The sequence below is a fragment of the Homalodisca vitripennis genome, chromosome 3 (genome assembly GCF_021130785.1).
Source record: "Homalodisca vitripennis isolate AUS2020 chromosome 3, UT_GWSS_2.1, whole genome shotgun sequence".
Lineage (NCBI taxonomy): Eukaryota > Metazoa > Arthropoda > Insecta > Hemiptera > Cicadellidae > Homalodisca > Homalodisca vitripennis.
In genome coordinates, this window is record NC_060209.1 from 28,391,496 (window position 1) to 28,418,596 (window position 27,101).

At 32.9% G+C, this 27,101-nt stretch overlaps 2 protein-coding genes across 2 annotated transcripts in view; one reads left to right on the top strand and one right to left on the bottom strand.

Annotated features, from left to right (window-relative positions):
• Window positions 1-812: 812 nt before the first annotated feature.
• LOC124356733 (N-alpha-acetyltransferase 30-like) lies at window positions 813-12,769 on the bottom strand. Its single transcript, XM_046807915.1, has 4 exons — window positions 11,919-12,769; window positions 4,980-5,103; window positions 1,676-1,731; window positions 813-1,446 (listed from the first exon to the last, which is right to left on the bottom strand). Exons 1-4 carry the CDS (start codon window positions 12,624-12,626, stop codon window positions 1,309-1,311), a joined length of 1,026 nt encoding a protein of 341 aa, XP_046663871.1. The 5' UTR covers window positions 12,627-12,769; the 3' UTR covers window positions 813-1,308.
• Window positions 12,770-14,965: 2,196 nt separating this feature from the next.
• LOC124356735 (DNA-directed RNA polymerase III subunit RPC2) overlaps window positions 14,966-27,101 on the top strand; it is a 35,147-nt gene continuing 23,011 nt past the window's right edge. The window contains exons 1-7 of the mRNA XM_046807916.1: window positions 14,966-15,117; window positions 20,063-20,170; window positions 21,646-21,800; window positions 23,467-23,643; window positions 24,592-24,715; window positions 25,298-25,465; window positions 25,934-26,091. Of these exons, the coding sequence (XP_046663872.1) occupies window positions 20,084-20,170; window positions 21,646-21,800; window positions 23,467-23,643; window positions 24,592-24,715; window positions 25,298-25,465; window positions 25,934-26,091 (869 nt within the window). The 5' untranslated portion in view covers window positions 14,966-15,117; window positions 20,063-20,083. The remainder of the gene's footprint in view (window positions 15,118-20,062; window positions 20,171-21,645; window positions 21,801-23,466; window positions 23,644-24,591; window positions 24,716-25,297; window positions 25,466-25,933; window positions 26,092-27,101) is intronic.

Genomic DNA, 27,101 nt, shown 5'->3' on the forward strand with positions numbered 1-27,101 from the left:
CAAATATTTGCATCAGGCTCTTTCATTTACTTGAATAATTAAATTACAAAACAGTAATACAATTTGTTGGTTAACTAAGTCCAGCTGTAGCGCTTCGTGTATGGATATTAAAATCGCTCACAATTACAGAATTCTCACTCCGTATCTTTGAAGTTATGTTTACCTAAACAAAATTGTGTCAGAGAGATCATTCCCTCGAGATTTACTTAACCAATTTACAGATTCAAGGGTTTTAACTCATATTCTATTAATTTAGTTTTACGAATATTCCTTAAAATTAAAGAAATGCTTCTAAATAAGACCAGGGTAATCCTGAAGATCAAACAATGTTCAAAGAATAAACGATTCAATTTCCAATAAAATTGTTATTTGTTTATGATGATCTACCAGTTGTAATTATGGTATATTAAAATGTTGTATGGAAGTCAACGTCTTTACAATTCAATGTCTTCTTTATAAAAAATAAAAAATTGAAGTCAAACAGTATGTTTAAACCATTTTAGCCGCAGCTTGTCACAATAACAGCTTATTTTGTGAGGGTATTGTTAACTAAGCAATTTTTTCCCAGATTTTATACTAGTTTACCACCATATTAATGAATAAAGAAATCAACAAAATATTTATGCTTCAATTGAAGTATCCTACTGTAGAATACTGCAATTAAAACACAAATGAACTGTGTATACCGTGGTCTTAAACATTTCGATAAGAAAACCAATTTTAACAGGCATTGAAAATCTAACAAAACTAAATTAGGAAATACACTAATCTTCTATCAAAAGGTAGCAACAAGGTTCTTAATGCACACTAAATGTTATTCGAACAATAACTTATTATTGGTAGCTTTTAATTTACTTACAATCTGACTAATAACAAAACAATATAAGCTAAGTAACAAACCTTTTTATAGATTTTAAACATCTGACAGCATGTTCAAGAGAAATTATTATACAAAAAGAGTATAATTAAGAAAGATTTACAAGAAAAAAAACAAAGGTAACAATGTCTATCTCTAAAAAATAATTTGATACAAGTCCATTGGACTCAACAAAACTAATATGTTGATTTTTTAAACTGTAATCAATATAAAAACTCTTCCATTGAAAAGATATCAAAATAACATTCTATTAACAAATACCATCGTGTTATTTAAAAACTGTATAAATATATTATTAGATTTTTACTCTTATAGACTGGCATGTTTAGTAAATTACACATCACAAATAAAGGTAAAATAAATATAACTATTACAAACCAATATTGGCTACATATACAATTTGGCATAACGAGCATTAGGCACGAGGCGTTTCATCTGAGCCATAGCTTGAGGCGCAGAGCGTCCACACCGTTGAGGTAATATCTAAACAACCGCTTGTCTCGTACAAAACCAAGGTTCTCGTACAAGCGGAGAGCTGGGCGATTGGTGATCTCAGTCTCCAAAACTACCTAAAATCGTACAATTTAGAATATATCAATGCACAAACATCCACACAAATGATGGGTGAATTTGAGTGTAGAGTTATACTTTGGAAAACGTCTTGTCACATTCAAAGTATTTTAAAAAACCTGACAGCATTAAGTTAGCTTATTTAATAGAATAATAGAATAACTGTAAGGAGACTTTTTAAAATGATCATTAAGTACACTAACAATATAACAAACAACTAAAACTTACTTCATCAGCATCATCAGCTACCATAGCTCGAATAGCCTTCAGCACAAGATTTGATCCTATGACAATAAAGATTTAATTACAAAATAGCTTTGAAAAAATCAAAATACGGTATAATTTTACACAATTAAAAATTATTCATAGTTTGAAGCATATATATGTTAATTTAATGTTTATAGTAATGTAATAATGAAAAGTTTTGGCCTAAATACAGCTTTGACCGAAGCATAATTTATTTTTCTATATTATCTTTTTCTAAGGTTAGACACTTATTCCAGTGATGATGCTACAATGCTCGGATTGCTTCTTTGAAAAAGCTTATGTCCAAGTCTGCAAAATAAGCATATGACGCTTTAATCACTTCAGCATCTGACCCATACATTTTCCCATCATGAGTTTTTGTAAGGTTCGGAAACAGATGACAGTCAAAACAGGGCACATGCTTATGATTTCAAATTTTAATTCATGAATTGTTGCTATTACTGGCTAGAAACAATGTCTTGGTTAAAGAAGATTTTCTTCTTTGCCAGCCCTGGTCTTCTTCCTGATTTACTACTTCAAATCATAAAGAAGTAGATTCATCATAATCTACTAGCAAGATGCTTTTGGTATCCCTAAAAAACTGTGTCCAAGATTTTTTCTGGTAATGGAACAGTCTTCGCTTTCTTTGGAGTCAGTTCTCACCTGTCTGTCCAATGTTTGGATTGTTGTTTAGTTTCAAGTATATAGTGGTGAATTCATAAACACAAAAATCTGTTGGATTTGAGAGCATCCAGCAATGCTGTGATGTTTCAGTTTCTGGTATGGAGTCAGCCAGTGCAGTACCCATTTTGCTGACAATTTTCCCACACCCAAGATATAAATCTATATATGGTGCACAAATTTTTTATATGCTAGCAACTTTTGCTACCTGAATTAATGTCATGAATTTGTCAATGATTTCATCGGCCATTTCACCAATCAGAGTGTTTAGAATCCTGATTGATTATACAGCAATATTTCAAGTCCACAACCCAGATATTTAGAAGTAAACGAAGGGGCAGACTTATCTAATGTAGCACCCAACTTGTTGCTTCCATAGGGGGTTATCTGTAGATAAAAATACTTTATCATGATCTTACAACAGTTTTTTCTGTACTTTCAAGAAATCAAATTTGGATTGCTTTTAAGATAAGAGAAACAGAACACAAAGTCACTTATCTCAAACAACAAGATAATAATGGACAAAGGTCAGGTTTCAAAGTTCATGTTACTGGATTGGCACTAACAGTGCAATTTCAAGTTGAGGCATGGAACTTTTCATGCCATCCTCATATCTTTTTGTCAATACTTTCATTTAATCTATTTTAAACACTGCTTTGTAGTTTCATCACAATCACCTCTATCTCTTATATGAAATATGCATTCATATGTCATTCTACTCATGTATAAACTGAAAAATATTGAATGAAGATATTTCTAATTCAATTAAATTCAGGTTGACTAGTGCATGAAGAATAAAATTGTTGACATAAATGATTCTTTTTTTCATTAGACAATTGTAGACTGGTTTAAAAAATTAAAATAATAAAAGTGAAAAGTACATTTCTACATTCATTTTTACCCTTATCTCTTATTTTCTTTATTGGTTAAATTTATTTACTAAGTGTCTGATTCATGGCAAAGTTAACTTTAGACAAATTGAAACATCTGATTTTTAATAATGTATTTATTAATTTAAACAGGTTAACCATAGTAAAGTATCAAATTATAACCTGATAATACAAACCTTATCTGTGTAATTTACGCTTTTTATAACTTGATACAATAAATTAAAAACATCAACTATTATAAAATATAATAATGTGTATACTTTTATATCACTAGTTTGCAAAAAGTTGGGTTTTCACTAATAAATATGCTAAAATGAATATAAACTCTTCAAATTGTGTTTCTGAGCTAGAGAATTTTCATTTACTGATTGCATTTGAACAATAAGGTAGTGAAATTTAGTTAGTGTAATATATGATGTAACTCATTTTAGTATATACATACAGGGGAATGGTAATATGATCTGATTGTTTTCGCCACCATACTGTGTGACAAGTAGGTGGTGAGGATAGGTGCATTCTGTTGTCCACACAATGATATTTTAGTAGCCATGAAGCTAAGTTCAGCTGAGCACTCCATGTTTGTTGATGAGGCATCTTTTTAAAGATTTTAAAGATTCCTGCGTTGCTATTCAGCGGCAGTTTCATAAACGTTTTGATGTGACTAAGAGGCCACATCCCTACTCGTAACATCATTATGCTCTGAGTTAGTAACTTCGGATTTATTGGTTCAATGTAACAAGAGAAGTTAACAGGCTGTCCAGAGGTCAGCCTGGACACCAGAGAATATTGAATGAATAAGGGGAACTGTGGAAGCCAGTCCTTGGATGTTGGCCTGTAAACAAGCTGTTACTTAGCGCATGGGTAAGACAAATATTGCATTTTCATCTGTATTTCCACCAATGTAAAATGGCTATTCTCCAGCAGCTGAAGCCTAATGACTATGCAATTTGGAAGCATTTGCAGAACAAGTAATTGTAATATCTGATGTAAACATTTTAATGATGAGCGACAATAAACAGAACTTTCATTATTGGTCTGCTAAAAATTATAAACAGCTGCATGAACGTTCTCTGCGTAGCCCCAAGGTTACTGTGTGGTGCAGTGTTACAAAAAGTTATGTCATTGGATCATATTAATTCTTTGAAGAGGGTGGTCGAACAGTTACGACCAATTTGTAACGTTATCTGTTGATGTAACATAACTTCCTGATCTCTGAACTTCAGAGAAATCGTTTAGTGTGCAGGGGGATTTGGTTCCAGCAAGAAGGGGCAACTGCCCTACAGCCCATGAGGTGATGAACATTATGAGGGAAAAGTTTAATGGCCAAATCATCTCATGTTTTGAGGACATCTCATGGCCAGCTCGCTCCCCTGACAATTTGTGATTGTTTCTTGTGGAGATTCCTTAAAACAAGGGCTTACACAAACAAACCCCATACACTGGACAAATTGAAAATGGCCATAAGCCAAGAAGTCATAGTCTTTCTACTATACCCTGTATATTAACATAAAGAATAATTTTGTTTTTTGGTACAATTTTTGCTAGAAGATAAGGAGAACATTTCAAAAGAGCTACATGAGAGTAATAAAATGTAAATTATTAAAGAATGCAAAAACCAATTTGATAAATGCAATCAAGCATTTTGGTCACAAATGGTTTTAGTATTTATTGATTTATACTTAAATATAAGCTAATGTTTTAAGACTAAAACTTACCGATTTTCCTTTTTCTATACTTTTCATCCACTGCCAACATTGCAATATAACCTCTTTTTACAACCTTTCTGTGGATATCTAGTTTGCAAACAATGGCACCAACACATTTAGAACCATCCATTGCCTAAAAAATAAACACAACATAAAACACACGACTTAAAATTATTAACATAGTAGCATAGTAATATCAATTAAGTATTATATTGCTAATATAATATCCTACGACACAAATTAGTATAATTTCAATTAAAAGATAAAACTCATGTATATTCATTTTGCAGTATCTTTCGGAGTTTCAGTTCCTCATTTAAAAATGTCAATTATTTCTTGACAGTACTCATATTATTACTATTACATAATAAATCATTAAAACTATGTGGTAATAAATCACATATATATCACTGCTATATGTGATGTTTTGTGACTTTGGTTGAAAAATACAAATCATTAATCTCTTGAATGTTTAATCAGCCTTCACGTATTGGGTCATTCAAAAAGGTAGATATATTGAATTTAAAAGAAAATGGACTTTCAAAGTAGTCAAGCAAATGTGATAATTCTTTCATACATTTGTATTTAAATGTTCCACGTTTTTAGACATGAGTGTCCATGTGCTGCTACAGAGCGCACTGTACTAATAACACGTGGTTAGCAGGGCCCAAATCAGTGATTAGTATTAAACAGCATTCCCCGCATATATATATATATATATATATATATATATATATATATAAAATTTGTATAAGTGGCAATAGCCTTATTTAATTTCAATAAACATTGAATCACAAAAAGAAAGCACTTGCTCCGCTGGGACTCGAACCTGGATCTCTCACTTGCCGGGTGAATGTGCTACCATTACACCACAGAGCCCTCGCTTTTTACGATTCAATTATATTGTATTTGGCTGTATCTGTCACATATGCGTTTAAATAACCAAACTAACATATGATCGGAAGACCAAACACCTATCAAATGACTTTTATTTACATTAAATTTGTATAAGTGGCAATAGCCTTATTTAATTTCAATAAACATTGAATCACAAAAAGTACTTGCTCCGCCAGGACTCGAACCCGGATCTCTCACTTGCCGGGTGAATGTGCTACCATTACACCACAGAGCGCTTACTTTTTCCGATCCAATTATTATTATTTTTTTTTTGCATTTGGCCGTATCTGTCACATATGCGTTTAAATAAGCAAACTAACATATGATCAGAAGACCAAATACCTGTCAAACGACTTTTATTTACCTTAAATTGTATAAATGGCAATAGCCTTATTTTATTTCAATAAACATTGAATCACAAAAAGTGAGATATATATATATATATATATCACAAGAACCCACCTTTAATGAAAAGCATAAAATGGTGGTTCAAGCAATTTAAGTAAAGTGATAATGTGAATGTAAAAAAAATCAACTGACCAGATGAAAACGCTGAACGATACACCTAAGCTGTTTGCATAGTCCAAAACAATCTATAATTAAAAAAAAAAAACTTGTTTTGATAGGTTTCTAAACACACTGTATAATTAATATTAATATTTTAAAACTGAGTAAGTTTTTAATTAATAAGCCTTATAATGTGGGAGCTAGTTTATCCTATTAGTTGCCATAAACAATCTTATGAATTGTGACAGTTGAATAAGTAGTTATAAACTATTTTAATTGTTTTAGTCAACCTGCAGAACATATTAAAAAAAGGTCAACTACTTCAGCAATTTGTAAATTTTAATGTTATGTCAAAATAATGTTTTTACAAAATAACACTGATCTTTTGAAAAACTGAACATTAATTTGTATACAATTATTTTTTTATCCACATGTGAAAATATTCAGACTATGATTTTAGCATCAGCCAATACTTGTGAAAAGTAATGAAAATCACAATGGAAGGTATCAATATAAAAAGGGTTGAACTAACATGACATTTCATGATTCTGTAATAGAAGTTAATAGTCAAGGAGCGGAGAGCCATTTTGCATCGTGTACGCACACAACCTGGGTTTTCTTGAAATTGATAACAAAAAAATTCCTCCCAAGAAAGAAATCAATCATCATTCGTGCTAGTTCTGATGGGCATTGAAATATGAGTGTTTTGTGGTTAAAAATATGAAACGATAATATTTTCCTTGTTCATATTTTTTCTAGCTTGCTACAACCAAAAACTAACAGTCAGGTTTGTAAAGAAATGTTAGCGTCAGTTAACCACATACAATCTCCAGGAGGGTTCACTTCTGGTTGGTTTGTACCTTCTAGTTGAGCCTATGCTGGGTACAGCAAAAACCGATATGTCACTTAGATTTGGGCAACATTATAGATGTCCAGGAGCGGCACATCACAAACCAAAAATATCGAGATATTGGGGCGCAAGGGTAGATTGATAGGTCTAGCCTACTGCGGGAGATGACTGCTGATGTTGTTAGTTCTGCTTAAGTGTTAAGGGCTGTTTCTAGCATAGATATAAGGGTGTGCCACCCCCTGCCTGCTTTGACTGGAGAGGCTGGTACAGAGCTGACTTCACTTTCTTTCAAGGAGACATGACTGAGATTCATCATCATCCGACGTTTCCGTTATCACGGGTCGTCGTACACAGCCTCCTCCACTTTTGTCTGTCATTCCAGGTCTCCTCTTCCTCCACCTGCATTTTCTGTAGTCCCCTTCTCTCTATGTCTTTCCACACTTGGTCCTCCCATCTTCCTCTCGGTCTTCTTCCTCTTTCCTCCTTCTCCAGTGCTATTCTGGACTGAGATTAATCCCTAAAATCCTTCCTCATGGATCTTGACTGGAGATGGCCCTTACCCCCAACCTTACCAATGGAATAAATATCCTGTTACTCAGGAAGCAGTGCAAAAGTCCTTTCAGAACTAAGTACAGGTTTTTTTCTAATAAGTACTATGTTGAAACCTAGTAAACCTCAAAAGGAAATAAATCGTTATTTCATTTCATTCTTTCCCCTTTATATAATGTATGGAATTGTGTTATAAGGTAATAGTAGTGCGCCTATGCAGGTATTCATATTTAAAAAAAAAACCTCCAGAGTAATTCGTGAGTTGCAGAATCTCTGAGTGGCTTGCAGTGGCATATGAGTATATAAGTCATGGCTAAATCATGCTAATTAAAGTTGTACCAAAGATATTTTCTAGCTATCGATTACTAAAAAAATTGCACATTATGACACTCCCAAGTGTGTATATATTTATTGTTCTCTAGTAAGAACAAAAAAAAACACCTGAGTGTGTATCAGCTAAGGCAGGATGTCCATAGTTATTCAAGTAGACATACAGGGTCTGTTAAATAAGTATTGGGACTGGCTCCAAAAGTGCAAGTACATTTACGGGGTACATTCATATACAGTTAAGTTTTTAATATTTTAATGTTCTGTTTTTGTGCTGGTGTCTCGATAACTATGTAAAATTTTATCTGTTATCTGAGTGTTCTAGGGCTGTGGTCCAGTGCTTCACAAGATGTCGTGTACTGTAGTTCAGATTGAGTGCTTGTCGTGGATCAACCATACACTAGTTAGACGAATGGTAGTGATCTGTGTGCGTCTGAGTGTTTTGTCGGACATGTTAGAAGTTTAGGTTTTGACCGAAACTAGATTATTTCCTTTCAATGGTGTTTCCTCTATTAATGTTCATTTATACATTAATATTGGGTTATTACATTATTAAGTTTTTTACACTTTACATAAATTTCTTTGCATTCCTTTTCAATTTATATTTCTGATCAGCTCCTCTAGAATTTGATATTTTACTGACAGGTACTATCTTGAGGGATGTTTTTCTTTCGTTGACATAGCAGCGGGGTAGAACCGTAGGTGCTGCTGTAGCTCACGCTGATGGCCAGAGGCACTCGTCTCAACCCGATAACAACTAATTTGTAGCTCGAAATTAAGAAAAACATCCTTCATTTGGGTTAAAATTCTGCTCATTTCAGTATTATTTTTTATTTATGTTTCCAAAGATGGCAGCGCATCCGATGACATCATCACGAGGTTGAATCGCGTTCACAAAAGGTCATATGACACCCGACGCGGTTGTACAACATGGAAATATTGCTCCGCATGTGAATAGTAGTTCCATATTATAGTACTGCAACTTTGTTTTTTTTTCTCATTTTCACCCCGTGAAACCTTACATTGTTTTATTCAGTATTATATTGTTTTATAAGTTAACTAGCGGGCCCGGCGCGCTTTGCTGCGCATTTCAATAATTTTTTGCAAAAGTTGCCCGCGGCTTCGCACGCAATTTCCCGTTGAAAACAGTACACTATATTCACTTATTCTTTTTCTATCACATTCTAAACATTGCTGAGATAATTGATAGTCGTTCCATCGTGAGCCTCTTGGGCGTATTATGAAGGTATGTACCATATTCCTGCCTCTATCTAGCTGTTACCCACGGCTTCGCACGCAAATCTTAAGAACCGAAGTCCTTATATTACTTAGTAAATTTTTTTTTTTACTATAATAAATTTTAGATTAAATTAGTTATATCTCCGATGCCACGATTGAGCTTGCTTTGTTGTCTCGATCGAGAGAATATGTACACACGGAGTTTTGAGAACCATACTTCTGTCAAAAAAAACAACTAAGGTTGATTTTATAACATTCTTTATATTTGTAGCCAACGTAAGATAGTAATTATGATATCTGCATTACTCTTCTGATCAAGCATGAGCATGGTTATATTATATTAAATAAATATTGCAGTTAAAGGTGAATTTTTACGTCAAATTTGAATTGTATTATCTGGATAGTAAAGTCTATGTTTAACAGTGATTGCAAAAACAGTTTAAACAAAATTTGTCGTTTCTCTTAAGCTTACTCTATGCTTTAAAACTATAAGTGTAATATATGTTTACAAAGAACAGCTGATTAAAAATTTGAAAAGACGTTAACATATGTTTGCTGCAATGCATTTCTTATGGGTATTTCTGTAACCAGTGGGGCGGAATCCTGAATCGGGAAAGGGATGGGCATAGCTTATAAACCTTCTCCGTGGAAAAATACATATACGTACAAATTTTCATCATGATCGGTCCAATAGTTCACGATTCCATAAAGGACAAACATACAAACATTCATTTTTATATATATAGATAACGTGAAAGTCGTATTTTGCCGATCCGGCTGTTACTTTCACAATTACCCATAATTCAAGTAAAACTATATTGAGACAAGCTAGCCTATTTATGTTTGCTGTTTATATTCTGGTCACCACTTTTTACACCATTTTATGTTTAACTGTTCATCCCCAATATTCTACGTATTATTATATTTTTTTACAGTCCTGTTATATCATAACCAATGTATCACTATCACTTTAGGCTTGTTATTGTATCATGGTTCATATCATTAAGAATATCTCATTAATGAACACAACTGGGGTGGAGTACGATGGGTTTTTCGGTACGAGTCCAACATGTTGAAGCAAATATTATCATCTTTCAAAGCAATGTTATATAGTTCTCAAAAAATTAACTGCCATTTTTAATAATCAAATGTTATGTAAAATTGAAATATTACCTTACATGTATTATTTGAGTGTTTACAGCTGTTGATATAGATTATTTAAGTAAATTGTTCAAAATAATGGGTAAGGTACGATGAGCGGACCCGGTTTTTATATCGAAATTGGCAAACGATATTACTTAATCATAAGCATAGATATAATCAATCGATACTAATTAATTATTTTGAACAATTAACTTAAATAATCTATATCAACAGCTGTAAACACTTTCAAATAATACACGTAGGGTAATATTTCAATTTTACATAAGTAACATTTGATTATTAAAAATGGCAGTCAATTTTAGTAAACTACACAACATTGCTGCTTTGAAAGATGATAAGAAATGTTTTTCGTGGCTTCAACTTGTAGGACTCGTACAGAAAAACCCGTTATTTGAAATTTGTGGCAAACAAATCTAACTGTGAGAGGAGCAAATATGGTCGTCTTTAGTTTTCCTAATTTCGGTATTATTTGTTTGATCACCGTTGATATTAAATTCACATTTTAATTTAAAACATATTATGTTTGTTATTGCGGACTATAGATACTTTTATATCGATTGATAGTCTAGGATTTGAGATGTGAATATTAGGTATCGATGATTACATTCTTCGGTACTTTGGGATTATATCGACCACAAAACATTATAGAACGAAAAAACAACTCTTTAATTACAAAATTACGATTATCAATTGCTAATGGGTTTTCTGTGACGCCCGGAAGCAGCAATATCAAAGATGAGTTAATGTCGTAATAGACAGACACTGCGGCAAGTAAGTAAAACAATGCAGTGCACCAGCTGAACGGGCGGCGAGACTGCAGTCACGTTATCTACTAGCCTACAACGCTCGACTTCTGTCTAAGGATGGGGAGGGGTTTGTGATAATACAATTTCTGTTTTATATTGACAAAATATTGTTCTACGCTAATCTAGTAATCAGTAGAAGCAAAATGTCAAATAACAATTCATGTCTGGGTGTGGTCGGTATAATCCCAAAGCACCCATTCTTCGATATAAAAAACCGGGTCCACTTATCGTACCCTACCCAAAAGAAATAATCAGTATCGATTGATTATGGTAGCCTATCGATGGTTATGATTAAGTAACATTGTTTGCCAATTTTGATATAAAAAACCAGATCTGCTTATTGTACCCTACCCCTCAACTGTTGTAATAACCAATTATAATCTCATATGTAAATGTTTTCAGTGAATAAATAAAAGAAACCTAAATAAGTTAAAGAAACACAACATCAAAATGTTCCTTAAAATTTATTAACGTAAGAATAACTTATGCTAATATGTACCATAAATTTATTTGTATCTAATCTAAACAAGTAGCCTAGGCTAAAAGAAAAGCAACTTAAAAGCCATTGTTTAATTAGCAACCTAGGCTTCAACTAAATTACCTACTTACCAAAAAACACAATTTTGGCCAATTGTGAATGAAATATCTGTAGGTATAAATAGAATATGGTTCTGACAAGTCTTTCTGAATCAGTCTCATAATGTCAGGCATTTGAAGCTCAGACTTATATGACACATATTCTACTCCAGACTCTTCACTTTCTTTATCATTACACTGTTCTCTTGAATTATCAGAATGGACATCTAATGTACCTGTGTCTAACACGCTACAATTAGTGGAAGCACTTAAACATTCTGATTTTAACTGTGTATTATCCTTGTCTGTCCTAAGATCTTTTGTCCTACCATCACAAACATCACCTGATTTTCTCTCACAAGATATTTTTTGAGTAACATGACTAGAACTAGGGGTACACAAAGGTTCATGCATTTCAGATTTCGGAATATGATCGAATAAATTAGATAAATTTGCACTGTTTTCAATTTCTAACCCATTTAAAAGTCCATTTGGTCCCACATGCAAGCCTATTACGTTAGATTTTTCTTTTTCACTTGAAGTCGGAATCTGTTTATCTTCTAAGACTAATTTGCTTTTAGATTTTATCAAAGTAATGTTACGGTTTTTGTCTTCAACAGTTTGATCCAAGAGATCAATTTGTTCAGAAACGCAACTCATTGACGAGTCTAAAACGACATCCACTTTGAGGTCACGAGTAACCGAACAGTCACTGTCTAAAATTTCTTTACAATTTTCCATCTTTCAAACTGTAGTAATAAAAAACTCAACTATGAAATAAACACCTGTTTACAGTATAAAACAAATGGAAAGTCTCATTATAATGAAACAAACGAAACTACCTTCAACAGCACACCCCTAAACAGAATCCATATTGGATTTTGATTTTGATTCAAGGAACAAACAGCAAAGAGCTAACAGAGCCTTAACAATAAAATCAGCTGATTAGTATGTTATGAATAATTTTTGCATACTATATAAAACTATATTGATTTATTCTTATGACGACTAGCTTTGCATCTATATACATTAAAAATACTTGTTTTTAAAATGGGTTCTAAAATTAAACAATATGAAATATATATCAACTTTAAATGTGCAAAAGTTAGTAAGTAATATCATAATCAATACAATTTTTATTTGTCATAAAAACATTAATAACACAGTTCAATATTTGTTTATTACACCCATGTCTTTTGTTGAACTTGTCTTAAAGATAAAATAAAGTTACTGATACATCACCTAAGTACTCGTCAGCTTAAATGCTTTAAAAAATGTCCACTGTTTTAGTATAGCTACTAAAAAATCCCTGAATTTCCTTCCTAAGTTACTACTTTGATTTCTTTTCAAGTTAATTTAGTCGTCCACATGAACCGAATACTTTTCTTTCAACAGCATTTCTTCCTATTTCGTAGTATTTATTTGACTGTTTATTAACTAATAAATTAATAACTTGTTAGTTTCATTGTTTGTATTTCTTTTACTTAGCATAAGTTTAAATTATTATCAGTCTTATTTATTTATTAGTTTTAAATTCTGACTAAAATGCCTCCGGTGACTAGATTCCGAGATCGTTTGGCTGTTTTTGATGGGTTATACGTTATTGATAACGATGTGATTGACCTAGTTTCAAGCTTCTTAACTTCATTAAACTCAGTCATAGTTACATATGGGAATAAACCCACTGAGCAATTCCTCCCCCACATTACCCCCTATAATGAAAAAAATCTTAAAATTTTTTACAATTAAACAGAATTAGATTCCCTTCGGGTCTGAAATTTTGAGTTGATGATAAAACCTTGATTTAATTCTTACGTAAAAATTGATTAAGTGTTACGAGCTTCAAAATAATTATAATACTGAAATTGATTAACGTCAAAAATTTCCTAACGAAATGCAAGTAGAAATACAACATTTTAAAGGAGAGGCTAAACCGAGAGGTATAACGTGATATTGACAGATTGGAGGCGAAAAGTCTGGAGAAAAGAAATATCCTCATGTCTGATCGCAAGCATCTGCTGACAACTGTAGAAGTGCTGGAGGCTGATAACAAATGTCTGTAGGCCGAGCTGCTATAAATAGAGACGTGAATTAGTCTAAAGTGATCTTTATCTGGAGACTAATTTCTGTCTGAACGCATTGCAGCTGTGATATCCTCTCCATCATCAAAACTGCGGCTTTTGCGGTCTAGAAGATACGACCATCCTGTTATTATTCCTCCGGTACCACACTCTCACACTTCACCCCCTGTGCTAATCATAACCTTGTCTCTTCGCCGAAATTCGGTAATGACCTTCTGATAGGTGACTCTCATTTACGTTGTGCGAAGTAAGGCAGTGAACGGGGGAGTCATATGCTAAGTGCTGTCCTGGGGGGAAAATCCTTGACATCATCAAAACAAACTGTTATTAACTTTCTGCAATATACATACACTGGCTCACGAAGTACTTATAGCTGCAACCCTCAAGCACAAAGAACGGCTTGGTCCCAGTCCTCGAGAGACAGTTTACTGTCCTCGGTGAGCAGAGTAACAAGTTGAGCTTATCGATGGGGATGCTTATCTTGGATGTTGCTAGAGACCTATTCAGAATCGCCTCGAGAGAGGGTTACACCATGGGTGTATCCTGCATCTCTCGTATATACCGATGAAAGATTCCTTTAAATACACAATCCCAAACTTACTAGGTAACGGTTAGTGTTATGATAAAAAGCGTAAGGACAATATTTGTAGATAATTGCATAATCTACAATTTTTCTGTCATATTTTATCATAAAACTGACTGTTTCACTGAACAATTAAAAAATCCAATTTTTGCGAAATTTGACCTTGAATAAAAATTTTTGCAAACATGGGATTGATGGGGACTTTTCACAATTTCATAATAATGGTGTCCCTTACATCTATAAAAACTTTCAGCTTTCTGGGAATTTTTGCAAGGGTCAATGTCTAAATTGACCGGACTAATATTTTCTCTTTTATTCATGCTCAATGGTAAACACTTGGTTCAGAATGAGATAAGTCTTCATCATTCGTCTGATTTCTCTATGCTCCTTGCTTCTTTGTTGTTTGTTGATTTGAGTCGAGCGAGACTTGAAGGGCTGAGGAGGGTTACAAAGTTAGAAGTATAAGTGTGGTTATGTTCTACATTAGTGTGTTATTTAGTCCTAAACACATGTTAATGATGCAATGGATTATTATGTTGTTTAAAGAAGATTAATACTCAAGATATAGGTATGAGTTTTAATTTTGTGTATGTAGGAATTAGTAAGAAATGAAAGATTTGAATTTTTTTTACATGCCTAGCCTAGTTTATTCCTTATTTTTACTACATTTGTTAAGCATGTGGTAAATATGTTTTATAAGTCCTATTACTATCTACTTTGTTATTTATTTCACATGTTTTTCTTTTCTGATCATTAATATCAAATCAATCATTAAAAGTATAAAGTTGTGATAATGTGACATAAATGTGTCTGATAACATAACCTCAAAACCACAACAGTTTGTAGAGAGTAAATTGGAATTTATTTATTTATTTATATACGGCATACACCATTTTACAACAAATGTTAAATCCGATTCAACAAGAGATAAATTATCTTATAATACAATAAAACAAGCAATAATATATTTAAAGATAACAAGCAACAAATAAATAACACCAACTATATGAACAATTAAAAAATTATGGCAATAATCACAGCAACGATTTATGTGTGTGTGTGGGTGGAGGGTGCGTGCAAAGGGGGCGTGAGGTGTGTGCGAATAATATATGTATGCGTGTATAATTAAATATAACCTGCAGTAGAATATGAAGTTTCGACAAGTAATAAAGTATCTTATAATATATAATAACCAGCAATAAATACATTTGAAATATTTAACAAGCAATAAAAAACAAGATAACAAGCAATTATAAAACTTCTTATTACAGTACAATCACTGTAATAAGAATAATAAAATATTTGGTACCAGTAAGATTAAACGCCGGGGCGGCAAATCACGAATTTGACGTTACCAACGTATTCTGCTCACCCTCCTGAACAAAAAATATATATAGTACTAGGGGGTGCAAATGACAAATAACATGATTTTAGGGGGTATATTGATGTGGTAAAGTTTCTAATGTTTTAATGTTCAGTTTGTGTGCTGTGTCTGGATAATCTGTTTACTTGAATATTATCTGCGGCCGGGACTGATAGCAGCCTGATAGCATACCTGTTATCTGAGTTGTCCGGGGCATAGGTCAGTTCTACACAAGATATCGTGTTCAGTAGTTCGGATTGAGTGAGTGAGTTTACAATGATGAATCAACCATCCACTAGTTCAACCAACCCTAGTGAATTGTGTGTGTCGGAGTGTTTCGTAGGGCACGTAAAGAGCTTACGTTTTGACCGAAACGAAATTATCTCTTTTTTAATAGAACAGGGCATTTTTAAAAATGAGTGTATTTGTTCGTCGTGCGGTCGAGTGGTGTTTTTAAACCGGGAGACTGTGTCGTTTCGTTGTGATAGACCACTTTTTTGTTGCTGCTGTTTAGCTATATCCGCCAACACACTAATGGTAAGTGTTCTCTGTTAATATCCATCTATATATTTGAGTTTTTCATGATTTATTTAGTTTTTAAACTTTACATAATTGCCTTTGCATTACATTTCAATTTATATTTTTGATCAGCCCCTCTAGAATTTTATATTTTACTGATAGGTACTATCTCGAGGGATGTTTTTCTTTTATTGACATCAGCGCGGGGCAGCACCGAAGGTGCTGCCGAAGCCCGCGCTGATGGCCGGAGGCACTCATAATTAATTTTTTTCTCGAAATTAAGAAAAACATTATTAATTTTGAACAAAATTCTGCTCATTTCTGTAATTTCTCATTTACGTTTGCAAAGATGGCGGCGCAACCGATGACGTCATCACGAGGTTCAATCATTGGCCACAAAAGGTCACGTGACGCTAGACGTGGATGTAGAACATGGAGATATTACTGGAAAGTTATTTAAGTTAATTTTTTATTTTCTAGAACTTCGTTATTTCTCATTTCCACCCCATCAAACCTTATACTTTTTTTTATATAGGACGATTCCAATAAGTTAAGAACGCAAAACTCGTATTTTTCCGCCCCGGCGGTTAATATGATAATTACCAAATATTTAGGTGGGCTTAAAACTTACAGTGCCAATGTCCAAAAAATCAGATGTTTCAATTTTAAAATAGACTACCAAAGGTGTTTGATTTCTGAGGTTTTGTAAGGTGTATGTAACAAATTTAAGTAGGTATAAAATCAAGTTGTAAATAATTAGTTTGGCTGCGGTATAATAAGCGGCCACCAACATAATTGAATCATGATTATCGATTATTAATTCCAATAGGCCTACTATCGAATGAAACATTTGACCTATAAATATTCATAATTAATTATTGCCAGCTGTTTTATTTTCATTTACATATACCAAGTAGTTGAGTGACGTCATTGCCAGTTATTGGCTACTGTATAATAACTGGCCACCAATAGAATTGGATGATGGTCATCGATTTTAAATATTGATACTATCGTATACGACATTAGTATTCATAATTAAGCATTGCCAGCTTTATTTAGACTACTGTAGTGGTGTTATTACCAGCTGTTGTTATTTCGTTTATGTAGAAGAAGGCTAGTGAGAATGACAAGAACAATGGCGATCAAAATTCATATATTGGCTCAAAATGTTTTCATAAAACCTGAGCAGTGTTTTAAATGGCTGCAAGAATCACTAATTCCATTAATTCATTGTGAAACATGTTAAACTTGGAACAATAATTGTTACTGATTTAACGAAAGTGGATAAAAAATTACTAAATAACTTAGTGGAATTTTATTTGAACATCTCCTTAGAAGCTTGCATGTTACTTTTCATTGTTATATTTATTAATGAAAAACACTTTCCTCCTCCATTATTTTACAGCAGAAGATAATATGTTCGTGCATTAAGAAATTTATTTAAATTTACTACAGATAAGTTACTACAGTTAACTGAATTTATATTTAAACCGTTTCTTTATTACTGACTGATTGATTACTTATCAAGAACGAGCAGAGACAAGATCTTGTGCAGTATTCTGTGCTTGATTTGTTTACTTTTCATAACAATGTTTGCTATATATAGAATGAAAGTGTATTCACTAAACGTTCAAAGGAGATTGCAAGTGCAAGTATGAATCTTTCAATGGGTTGAGAGACAAAGTAGTACTGAAAGCCACATTCATCATATAGTAGATGAATGTGGTAGACAAATCCAAAATAAAATATTGTTGAGTATGGTAGGCAAGTGGCTCATGTGTATTATATTGTACTATTACAAATAACCAGGCACTTGATTAGTAACAAAATTTCATTTCTGCAATTTTAAATATTGACAGTAACAAAGGCTATTTAAAACAACATGACCGCAAAAGAATTGTTTCGTGTCGGTGGATGAAATTATTTTCGCCAAAATAAAGGCTATGCACACTGGCCTGCCATTATCAAAAGCATAGAATTTTACGAATTCCCCAGCTTCAATAACTAAGGTGGAAATGTTACTTCCAATTGTTGGACAATCATTCGATTCTCCAGATTGAGTTTTTGTCCAGAGAGAAAAGAAATTATTGATATCATTGTGTAGGGATATCATTGTGAAACCATGTGAATATGATGAAAAAGCAGGAAGATGAATTTGGGCCTAGATTTTAAGTTACTACGAGAAGTTTTAGTACTTTGGTATTATCCAGGGGCCACTAATATTTGGAACATTTCTAACCAGGGACCTAGAAAAAACCACATTAGAAAGAACAGACTTTATTTGATTTACTGTGAAAATTACATGTCATTATGAAGATCGGTTCTTGTTTTTTTGCCTTATGTTCATTCATTCAATCATTCATTTTTTGTCTCCCAAAAGGAATGATTTTGGCGAGAAGTAGACCACTATGCCATATCTACTTCTTGTTATTACACAATAAAAGTAGGTTTAGATTAGATTATCATAAATATGTTACTGTAGTAGTACCAAAGTTAAAGATAACCTTTACGAGGCTTACGTGATCTAAGTGAATCTAAGAAAATCATCCAACTTTTCTGACGTCAGATCACATTGGATGATCAGACATGATCTGAGGTTGGGAAATTAACAATTGGAAATGTTCCTGGTCATCAGTGCGGGCTTTGGTGTCCCCGGTAAGAAAGAGTTTTAAAAACAGTGTCCTTCAGATAATACCAAAGTACTGAAGTTTTCAGTGGATAAGACACTGCAAAGACAGCTTCCATAACTAAAACTGGAATGCGAGCCTGTGATATTGATTTAGACAAAATCATGGAAGGTAAGTAAATTTCCCCTGCAAAGGTGAAAGATTTATATAAATAATTGGCTAAATACTACAGTTGACGATGGAGATAATTTATGAATTTACAGTTTTATCTGAACTTCTGAGAAACACATGATGAACCCAATAATAATTCTCAGTGCACTTAATTCTGAAGAAGTAAATGGACTCAAGAGTGTTAATTTAACAATTTTACTAGCACAAGCTGTAAATTCATTAACATGTAGCGTAGTTTTCCTGTTTCAGTTGTAATTAACAAACTGAATGAAGCATTTTTTTTATCTGTTTGCAGGCTGCAATTTCTTAACATCATGCTATCCTAAAACTTATCTAATGTTAGTTACCAATATTATCGAAAAATTGCATAAACAACAGTATTCGGTAATAATTTAATTTTACTAATATTAAACTCTTTTTAGGTGATATTTTTACTACATGTAATCTACTGACAAGACAAGTTACAAAGGCCTCCATATTTAGGAATGTTATAGGCCTACCATCCTGAATCGCAGAAAGCTATAGAATTGAAATAAATTGTTAAAAGTAAAACATTTAATTATGTGAAACTTGTTATTTTTGGTTTAGGAGCTTCATAAGAATTAATAAAAATGGAGTGCAGCCTTCTAAAAGATGAATTAATTATGCGAACCAGAATTACAGCTCATTTGTAAAATTGGGTGTGGGATTTTAGTTTTATTTTTGGCTTTTGAAACTATAGCACTCAGGTGTATTAATCTCTTAAAAGTTCAGGGATTTGTAATTTATTTTAAGTTGTTACTTGTTCAAATGTGTATACGATTTATTCATTAATGGTTAACTGTATTTCACAGTTTAGCATCCAACATTTCATTATGGGTACTACGGGAGAACGTGTGCAAATTAATCTTGGAAATAATCCAATCAAAAAGAATAAACAAGGACCTGTAAAGAATTTGGAGGTAAGTTTTCTTTAAGTATATAAGTTCTTGACTATAAGAAAAAACTTTTTTCCTTATTCTTTTTACAAATTAACTTGTGATTTGACATTTTTAACAATATAAAATCTTTTATAAAATTGGGAAACAGAAATCCCATTTAAACATTGGCATTTGTTTAGTTTTAATAGTTTAGTTCATAAACATTCTGTTATAGAATGATTTGCTTAGTGTATATTTAATATGTTGAATGCTCAATGTAACAGTTGTGGTACATTTGTACGTAAGTCTATTCTAAACACATCAAATTATCTTAGCTCTGCAGAATTGCATGCCCAGTAGCTGGAGAATTCAATTTAGTTTAAATTAAATTTTAAGTATGTTCTGATAAAGTTATGTAGCTATTAAACTTTTATCAAAATTAAGTTTTTCATATACAGTGGAACATGGATAAAAGAAAGTATTTTTATTTAAAATCTTAGATAGTTCAATCTTGTTCTGGTCTTTTAAGATTTTTACTGTACATGATGTTAAAAAAGGATAGTTAATTTTTTTTTTTTTTGGATAGTTTGAAATTTTCATGTTTGATCATAATATGTAATTTTTGAGCTAGAATTCATGAAAGTAAGTGTTACAATGCATCATCTAATACTGTTGTTAACTGAATTTGGTTGTATTGATTCAAAGCTTCACAGATAGATATGTGCTCTACTGATTTGATGAGTAGAGTGAGTCATATCTATATAAGAAAGAGCTCCCTCTCTACCATGCATGCCGTGCCTGTTTGATTTTCAGGAATTTATCTGTATAAGTGATCTGACAATATCTGTGCCTTGCCTTGTAACCAGTCCAACGCATAACCCTAGCGTAGTCTCTTTCACCATAATAATAGTTAGCTTCAAACATGGAATATGAAAGAATTTAAATATGTTTCTAGCACTAATGGTGTTATTTATTAATATCTCATGGAGTTTAAACTATTTTGTCAGTTTCTTTTTAAGACAGGTGTAATTCAATTTTGAGGTTAATTCAAAATTTGTTCAGGTTACTTGAGATTTTCAGAATTATCCAAGTTATAATATTGACTATTGCTGTTGGAGTGAGTGAGGAAAAAAATAGCTCCATAATGCTTATACACAACAATATACTTTATTGAAAAAATTCTGGTTGAAAATAAATTAAAACAAAATCATTTAAATTAAAATCCAAATCATGATTTGTTTACGATTAACGTTTACTGAATCCTGGTCAGTAATTTACAATTTCTGTTGTTAAAGAAAAACAAAGAAATTTGTTCCACGGTAGACTCAATTGAGACTACATTTTGGTTGTTGTTATTTCTCTAATAAATGTTTTTATTTAAAAAATGTACAATCTACGATATTGAGAGAAGGCAATTTTATTGTATGAACTTAAACTATTATCATATAAGTTGTTACATCAACAATTAGTGTTGTAAATTTCTTACAGGCAATAAATACCTCTTATTTTTGTTTCAGGATAAATGGAAACTAGTCCCAGCTTTTTTGAGTGTTAAAGGACTTGTGAAACAGCATATCGACTCATTCAATCATTTCGTTAACATCGAAATAAAAAATATTGTCAAAGCCAACGAAAAGGTCCTCAGTGATGCTGATCCTTTGTTTTATGTCAAGTAAGTCACATTGGTGTTGTGATTGGGAATAATGTACTGTTATTTCATTTCTCAGATATCACTAAAATAAGCAGTTTAAAATTAAAAAAATATTATATTACAAGGGCTGTCTAGAAAGACATCTATTGTGGTACAAGCTATGTGCATCAGTATCCTCTGTATAGAAATCGATCTGTTCAACTACTGGTTTAATACTGTGGTATAGTGAGCCACATCTTGCTAGTAACAGGTGGCAGTTGCTCGGGGCCAAATTCGGGCTGTACGGCGCATGATTAAAAACATTCCATCCAAAACCACCCTTGGGTATGATTGGCTATGTGTACAAGCGTTTTTGTGGAGAAACAAAAATTGTTTGCTGAGTTTTCCAATGGTGCAGTGTAGCGGGTATGGCAGTTATCGCAAGATTATTATCGCAGGTCGGGCGTGGCCGCTGCTTGGATAGGTGACCGCTGAGCGATCCTGTCCTTGCAAGCGGCCCGCCTGCCCGGTCATTGGTGGTGGTTCGGAAGTCACCTTTAAGCCGTTGGTCCCCAGGTTAAGTGTTAGAGAGGGCTTCTTAGCCCTAACTTCGCCCGGTAAAATAAGACATTCTTTACTTTTTTTTCCCCCCCAACACTTTTCCGCACGTCTTAAGTTTCTGAGTGTTTGGCAATCCTGAGTTGACAGTTTGTCTCGTTCAAGAAAATCCAACGAGAATCACTCCCTGAGCGAGCCAAAACATAGTAGCCATGATTTTTCTAGCTGATAGCATTTACAGACACTTTCTCACTTTTTTGGGTGAATGTGTGTGTCCCCATTCCATCGACTGCTGTTTTGTTTTATAGCTGACATGCTTTACCCACGTCTCATCGCCGTTTACACTAAGATCGATGACTTGATTTCTACTTTTGTTGTAGTCTTCCAAAAATTCAGTGCTGAAGCAAGTCTTTTTGTGGACTTCAATTAGAATTTTCAGAACCCACCTGGCTCAAAATTTGTAATAACCAAGTTTACCAACCACAATTTTATGAACTAAGCTCCGTGAAATTTGGGGAAATGTTCTTAGAGTTTTGTAATCGTAAAATGAAGATTTTAATGGATTGTTTCATCGATTTTCACTTCTAATTCATCACTCACAAGACTAGGCCTACCACTGCGATGCTCATTGTGAACACTGGTTCGTCCATTTCTAACATCAATGCACCACTACCTCATTCGGCTTCCACTTTCTTGACCATATACATCACAGATCTGGCGATAAATTTCAATTGGTTTGTGATTTTTCACCAACAAAAAACTTATCACAGATCACACTCACAACTGGAGGGATTTTGAGATGCAATGCTCATTTCAACACTCCATTGTGTACAAAATACGATGTGCACGATGCACGTATCAACATAAATATTATTAGTAAAATTATGAATTATTTCCCGATACTATACGAAATGGCCATTTTAACTCTGGCATAGTCATTAGTTTTTCAGAAAAAATATTAAGGTATGATTTTTTTCCTAATAAACATTTTGGCCTGGGAATCAAAGGGTTAAACACTACCTTTTACAATTTTAAAGTAACATCGGTAACGTAGGTTTTATAAGTTAAAATATAGTTGGAGTTTTAATTTTATTTGTAGTTCACTGATTTTTACTGGTTATTTGTATAAGGATGAGTAATTTAATTGCAGGTACCTGAATATCTATGTGGGCTTGCCTGATGTGGAGGAAGGATTCAACATAACAAGATCTACCACACCTAATGAGTGTCGACTGAGAGACCTGACGTACTCAGCTCCCATCACGGTTGACATTGAGTATACGAGAGGAAGCACTAGAGTGGCCAGGAGTAATCTGCTCATTGGCAGGTAAGTTATTTTTCTCTGACTGATGGTGTCAGTGTTGCACTAGCTAAGTGTATATACGTTGACACAAAATGGTTCTCAACAATTGACTATAGCCAGCCAGCTGGTGAGTTTTTTTGTAAACGTTAGAACATAGATGTAGCATTTTTTAAACCGAGGGAAAGATGGATAAAAATATCGTTTGTGTGGGTTATTTCTTAGAATAAAACTATTCTAACTGCTCAATCTGGAATCAAGAAATGGATTGGTTGTTGAAGCCACTGACTTCTTTTTTGTAACATTTAATTGAAGTACAGCCCTGTGGAGATATAAATATCAAGATATTTGATACTTAAATCGCGGCATATGGATATGTCCATATTATCTTATTTTAGATTATCGTGTACATTATAATTCACGAAAATGCTGTGAATGTGTAGAAATGTGTAAGTGTATTGATTAATGACCACCGACAAATTGAATTGTGTCATGTGAAAAATCAATAAGAACTAGTGCTACTTATTTATGACGTTTCTGCATGGCATGCAGATATAATTGTACAGTGCACCTATGTGTAAAACCTGTAGAGCTTTTTTTTTTTTTAAAAAAAAAAAAAATGGTTTGTTATATATCTTCTTTCAACAAATGTATAAAATAAATTTAACTTTGACAAAACAGAATTTTTAAAGATATCTCTAATTGAACCGTAGCCAAATTTTGACCAGCGCTTTAAGGGTTAATTTTAAGCTTTTTATAAAAAAATCGAATGAACAAGAGCTGCTTTAGTGCCTGCCCTGTAACAAATATATGCTGTCAATAAAGTAGAATTTCAGACAAAATTATATTAGAATGCAGACCTTGTTAAGGTTAGAATTTAAATGTTGCATGCCACCTGTCTGTTACTTGATAAACGGTGTGGTATACTGCTAAATTAGTGTAATAAGTTTTGTCATTTAACTCAATATTTTCCAGAATGCCGATAATGCTGCGGAGCTCCAACTGTGTCTTGTTCAATAAGTCAGAATATGAACTCTCGAAACTGAACGAATGCCCACATGATCCTGGTGGCTATTTTATCGTCAGAGGAACGGAAAAGGTGAAGATTAAAGATAAGAATAAAGATATTTCAATTCAATTCTGCAGTATAATAATATTTACTTAATTTGTTAATAACACCTTTCTGTAAGACCCAGTATTAATACTACATTGTATTATTTAACCAATAATCTTTTATAAATATTAAAATACAAAATCTTTAATTTTTAAATATGAAATAAAATTATATCGTTACATGTACTGTTATCATTAGAAAGCTTACTTAATTACCTATTTATAGTTTATAGAAAAACAATCAAGATTTTTATGAAAAATTATTTGACTTTTGGACATTTATGTGAAATTGCATTTAGTGTCAAATATACCTTGATAGTTCTAGTTAATAAAAAATATGGTGGACAGTAGAAGTGCATAAATAAAAATATAGATATCAACGATTTGAAGAATTAAATAATTATATAATTATTAATCATGTATTGTTCATATCTGTTTCTTACTAACTGTAGTTAAATGGTTCATAGTTTTAGAAATATGTAGCCGTTTATTTATTGGTTCCTACAAATGTAACAAATATTACTGATTGTTTATAGGTTGTATAAGTTGTTTATTGATGACTTTTCAGGTGATCCTGATTCAAGAACAGCTGTCCAGGAACAGGATGATAGTAGAGGAAGACCGCAAGGGTGGTATCCAGTGTCAGGTGACAAGTAGCACCTACGATAAGAAGTCTCGCACTAACATCATCATGAAACGAGGCAAATACTATATGAAACATAATCTTCTACAAGATGTGAGTTTTACTCATTTTTAAAATTAATGGACGCTTTTTTACTTAAACTTAAAACTTAAATAAGCAGCAGTAAGACATTTGGTAATAATTGGTTTTGTTTTCGTTTATTGCTGTTCAGTCAATTAAGTTATCTTTAACCCTTAGCCCTCAAATTACTTTCAACAAGAACTGGTAGCCTTTTCGTTCTACAGATTGTACAGATGATGGGTACTGAGTTTGATATATTTATTAAGTTGTTGATATGTTTAAGGATATTACAATTGTAGTGGTATTCAAAGCGATAGGCTACCATTCAATCTACGGATTGTACGTATGATGGATACTGAGCCTATTATTTTCAGGAAATTGTTGGTATATTCCAGGATATTCTGACTTGTTCAAAGTGGTGTGCTAACAGTCCAATCTACAGATTATATGGATGATGGGTATTGAGTGCAGTATTTTCATGAAGTCGTTGATATGTTTCAGGATATTCCGATTGTAGTGGTGTTCAAAGCGATGGGCTATCAGTCAGACCAACAGATTGTACAAATGATAGGCACTGAGCCGGAGATTCTCAAAAAGCTAGGACCATCGCTAGAGGAATGCTACACTGTTGATGTGTTCACTCAAACACAGGCTCTCAAGTAAGTTTTTGTGTACTTCAAGCACTCTCAGGTTTTTGCCAGAGAGGGTTATGGAAGTTGTTTTTAATGAAAGAAATAAAATTAATACTAATATGACATATTAATCCTATAAGCGCGAGTACTGACAATGCTCTAAGCAATGTATTGTGTATACATGCAAAACAATTGTTTGCCTTGTTTTGTGATGTTAATTCTGCGTTAGTTCCGCTACAGTGTGCAGGAAGTATGTTTCAGTAGTTTAGTGAGGTACTACATACCACATGACCACTTCTGTACATATCAATTGATACTAGACCGGTTTTTGTCTCAGAGGCGGCTTTTTTTTTGTAGTATCGCTCAACGCTATAAGCGTACGCTACTGTCGCGCCAGAAATGAAACATCTGTAGGCAAATAAAAAAATATTTATATGCAGCTTCTTTTTATTTCGTTACATAGAAAAATAAAATAACCATTGAGAAAACACAGTTTTCATATTTGATAATTTATTAGTGCTAATCCAAAGTTAGACAGCAACTATATTTTGCTTTAAGGTTTAAGACAGTGTGATTTTTGCTACAACACTACGGATGTTGTTATATTATAAATATTTTGGTAAAAATAGTACAAATTTCCCTAAGTATCTCAAAAACGGTGAAGACATTGTTCAAAATTAAAGGTGTCATTCTTGATAAACGTGAAATCTGGCATAAATTGCATTGCATTTGTCAATACACAAAATTAATGTGTAAAAAGTTCACACAACCAAGTAAAAATAATTACCTTATAGGAAAAACTCGCTGTATTTTTGGAAAAATGTGTCTAAATATACTTCACCGAAACTTATAAACTGTAGATACATAACACTTTGGTTTGGGTCTTATAAGTTCAACAAGTCCTTTATATAAAGGTGTAGTTAGTCAGTTACCCTTTATCACAATAAAAGTATGCCCAGCATACTAATAAGATGATGATTGAGAAATCTTCTGCATAGCCTTCTCCCAAATGTAACTGTTTAAGAATCTTCATCTCC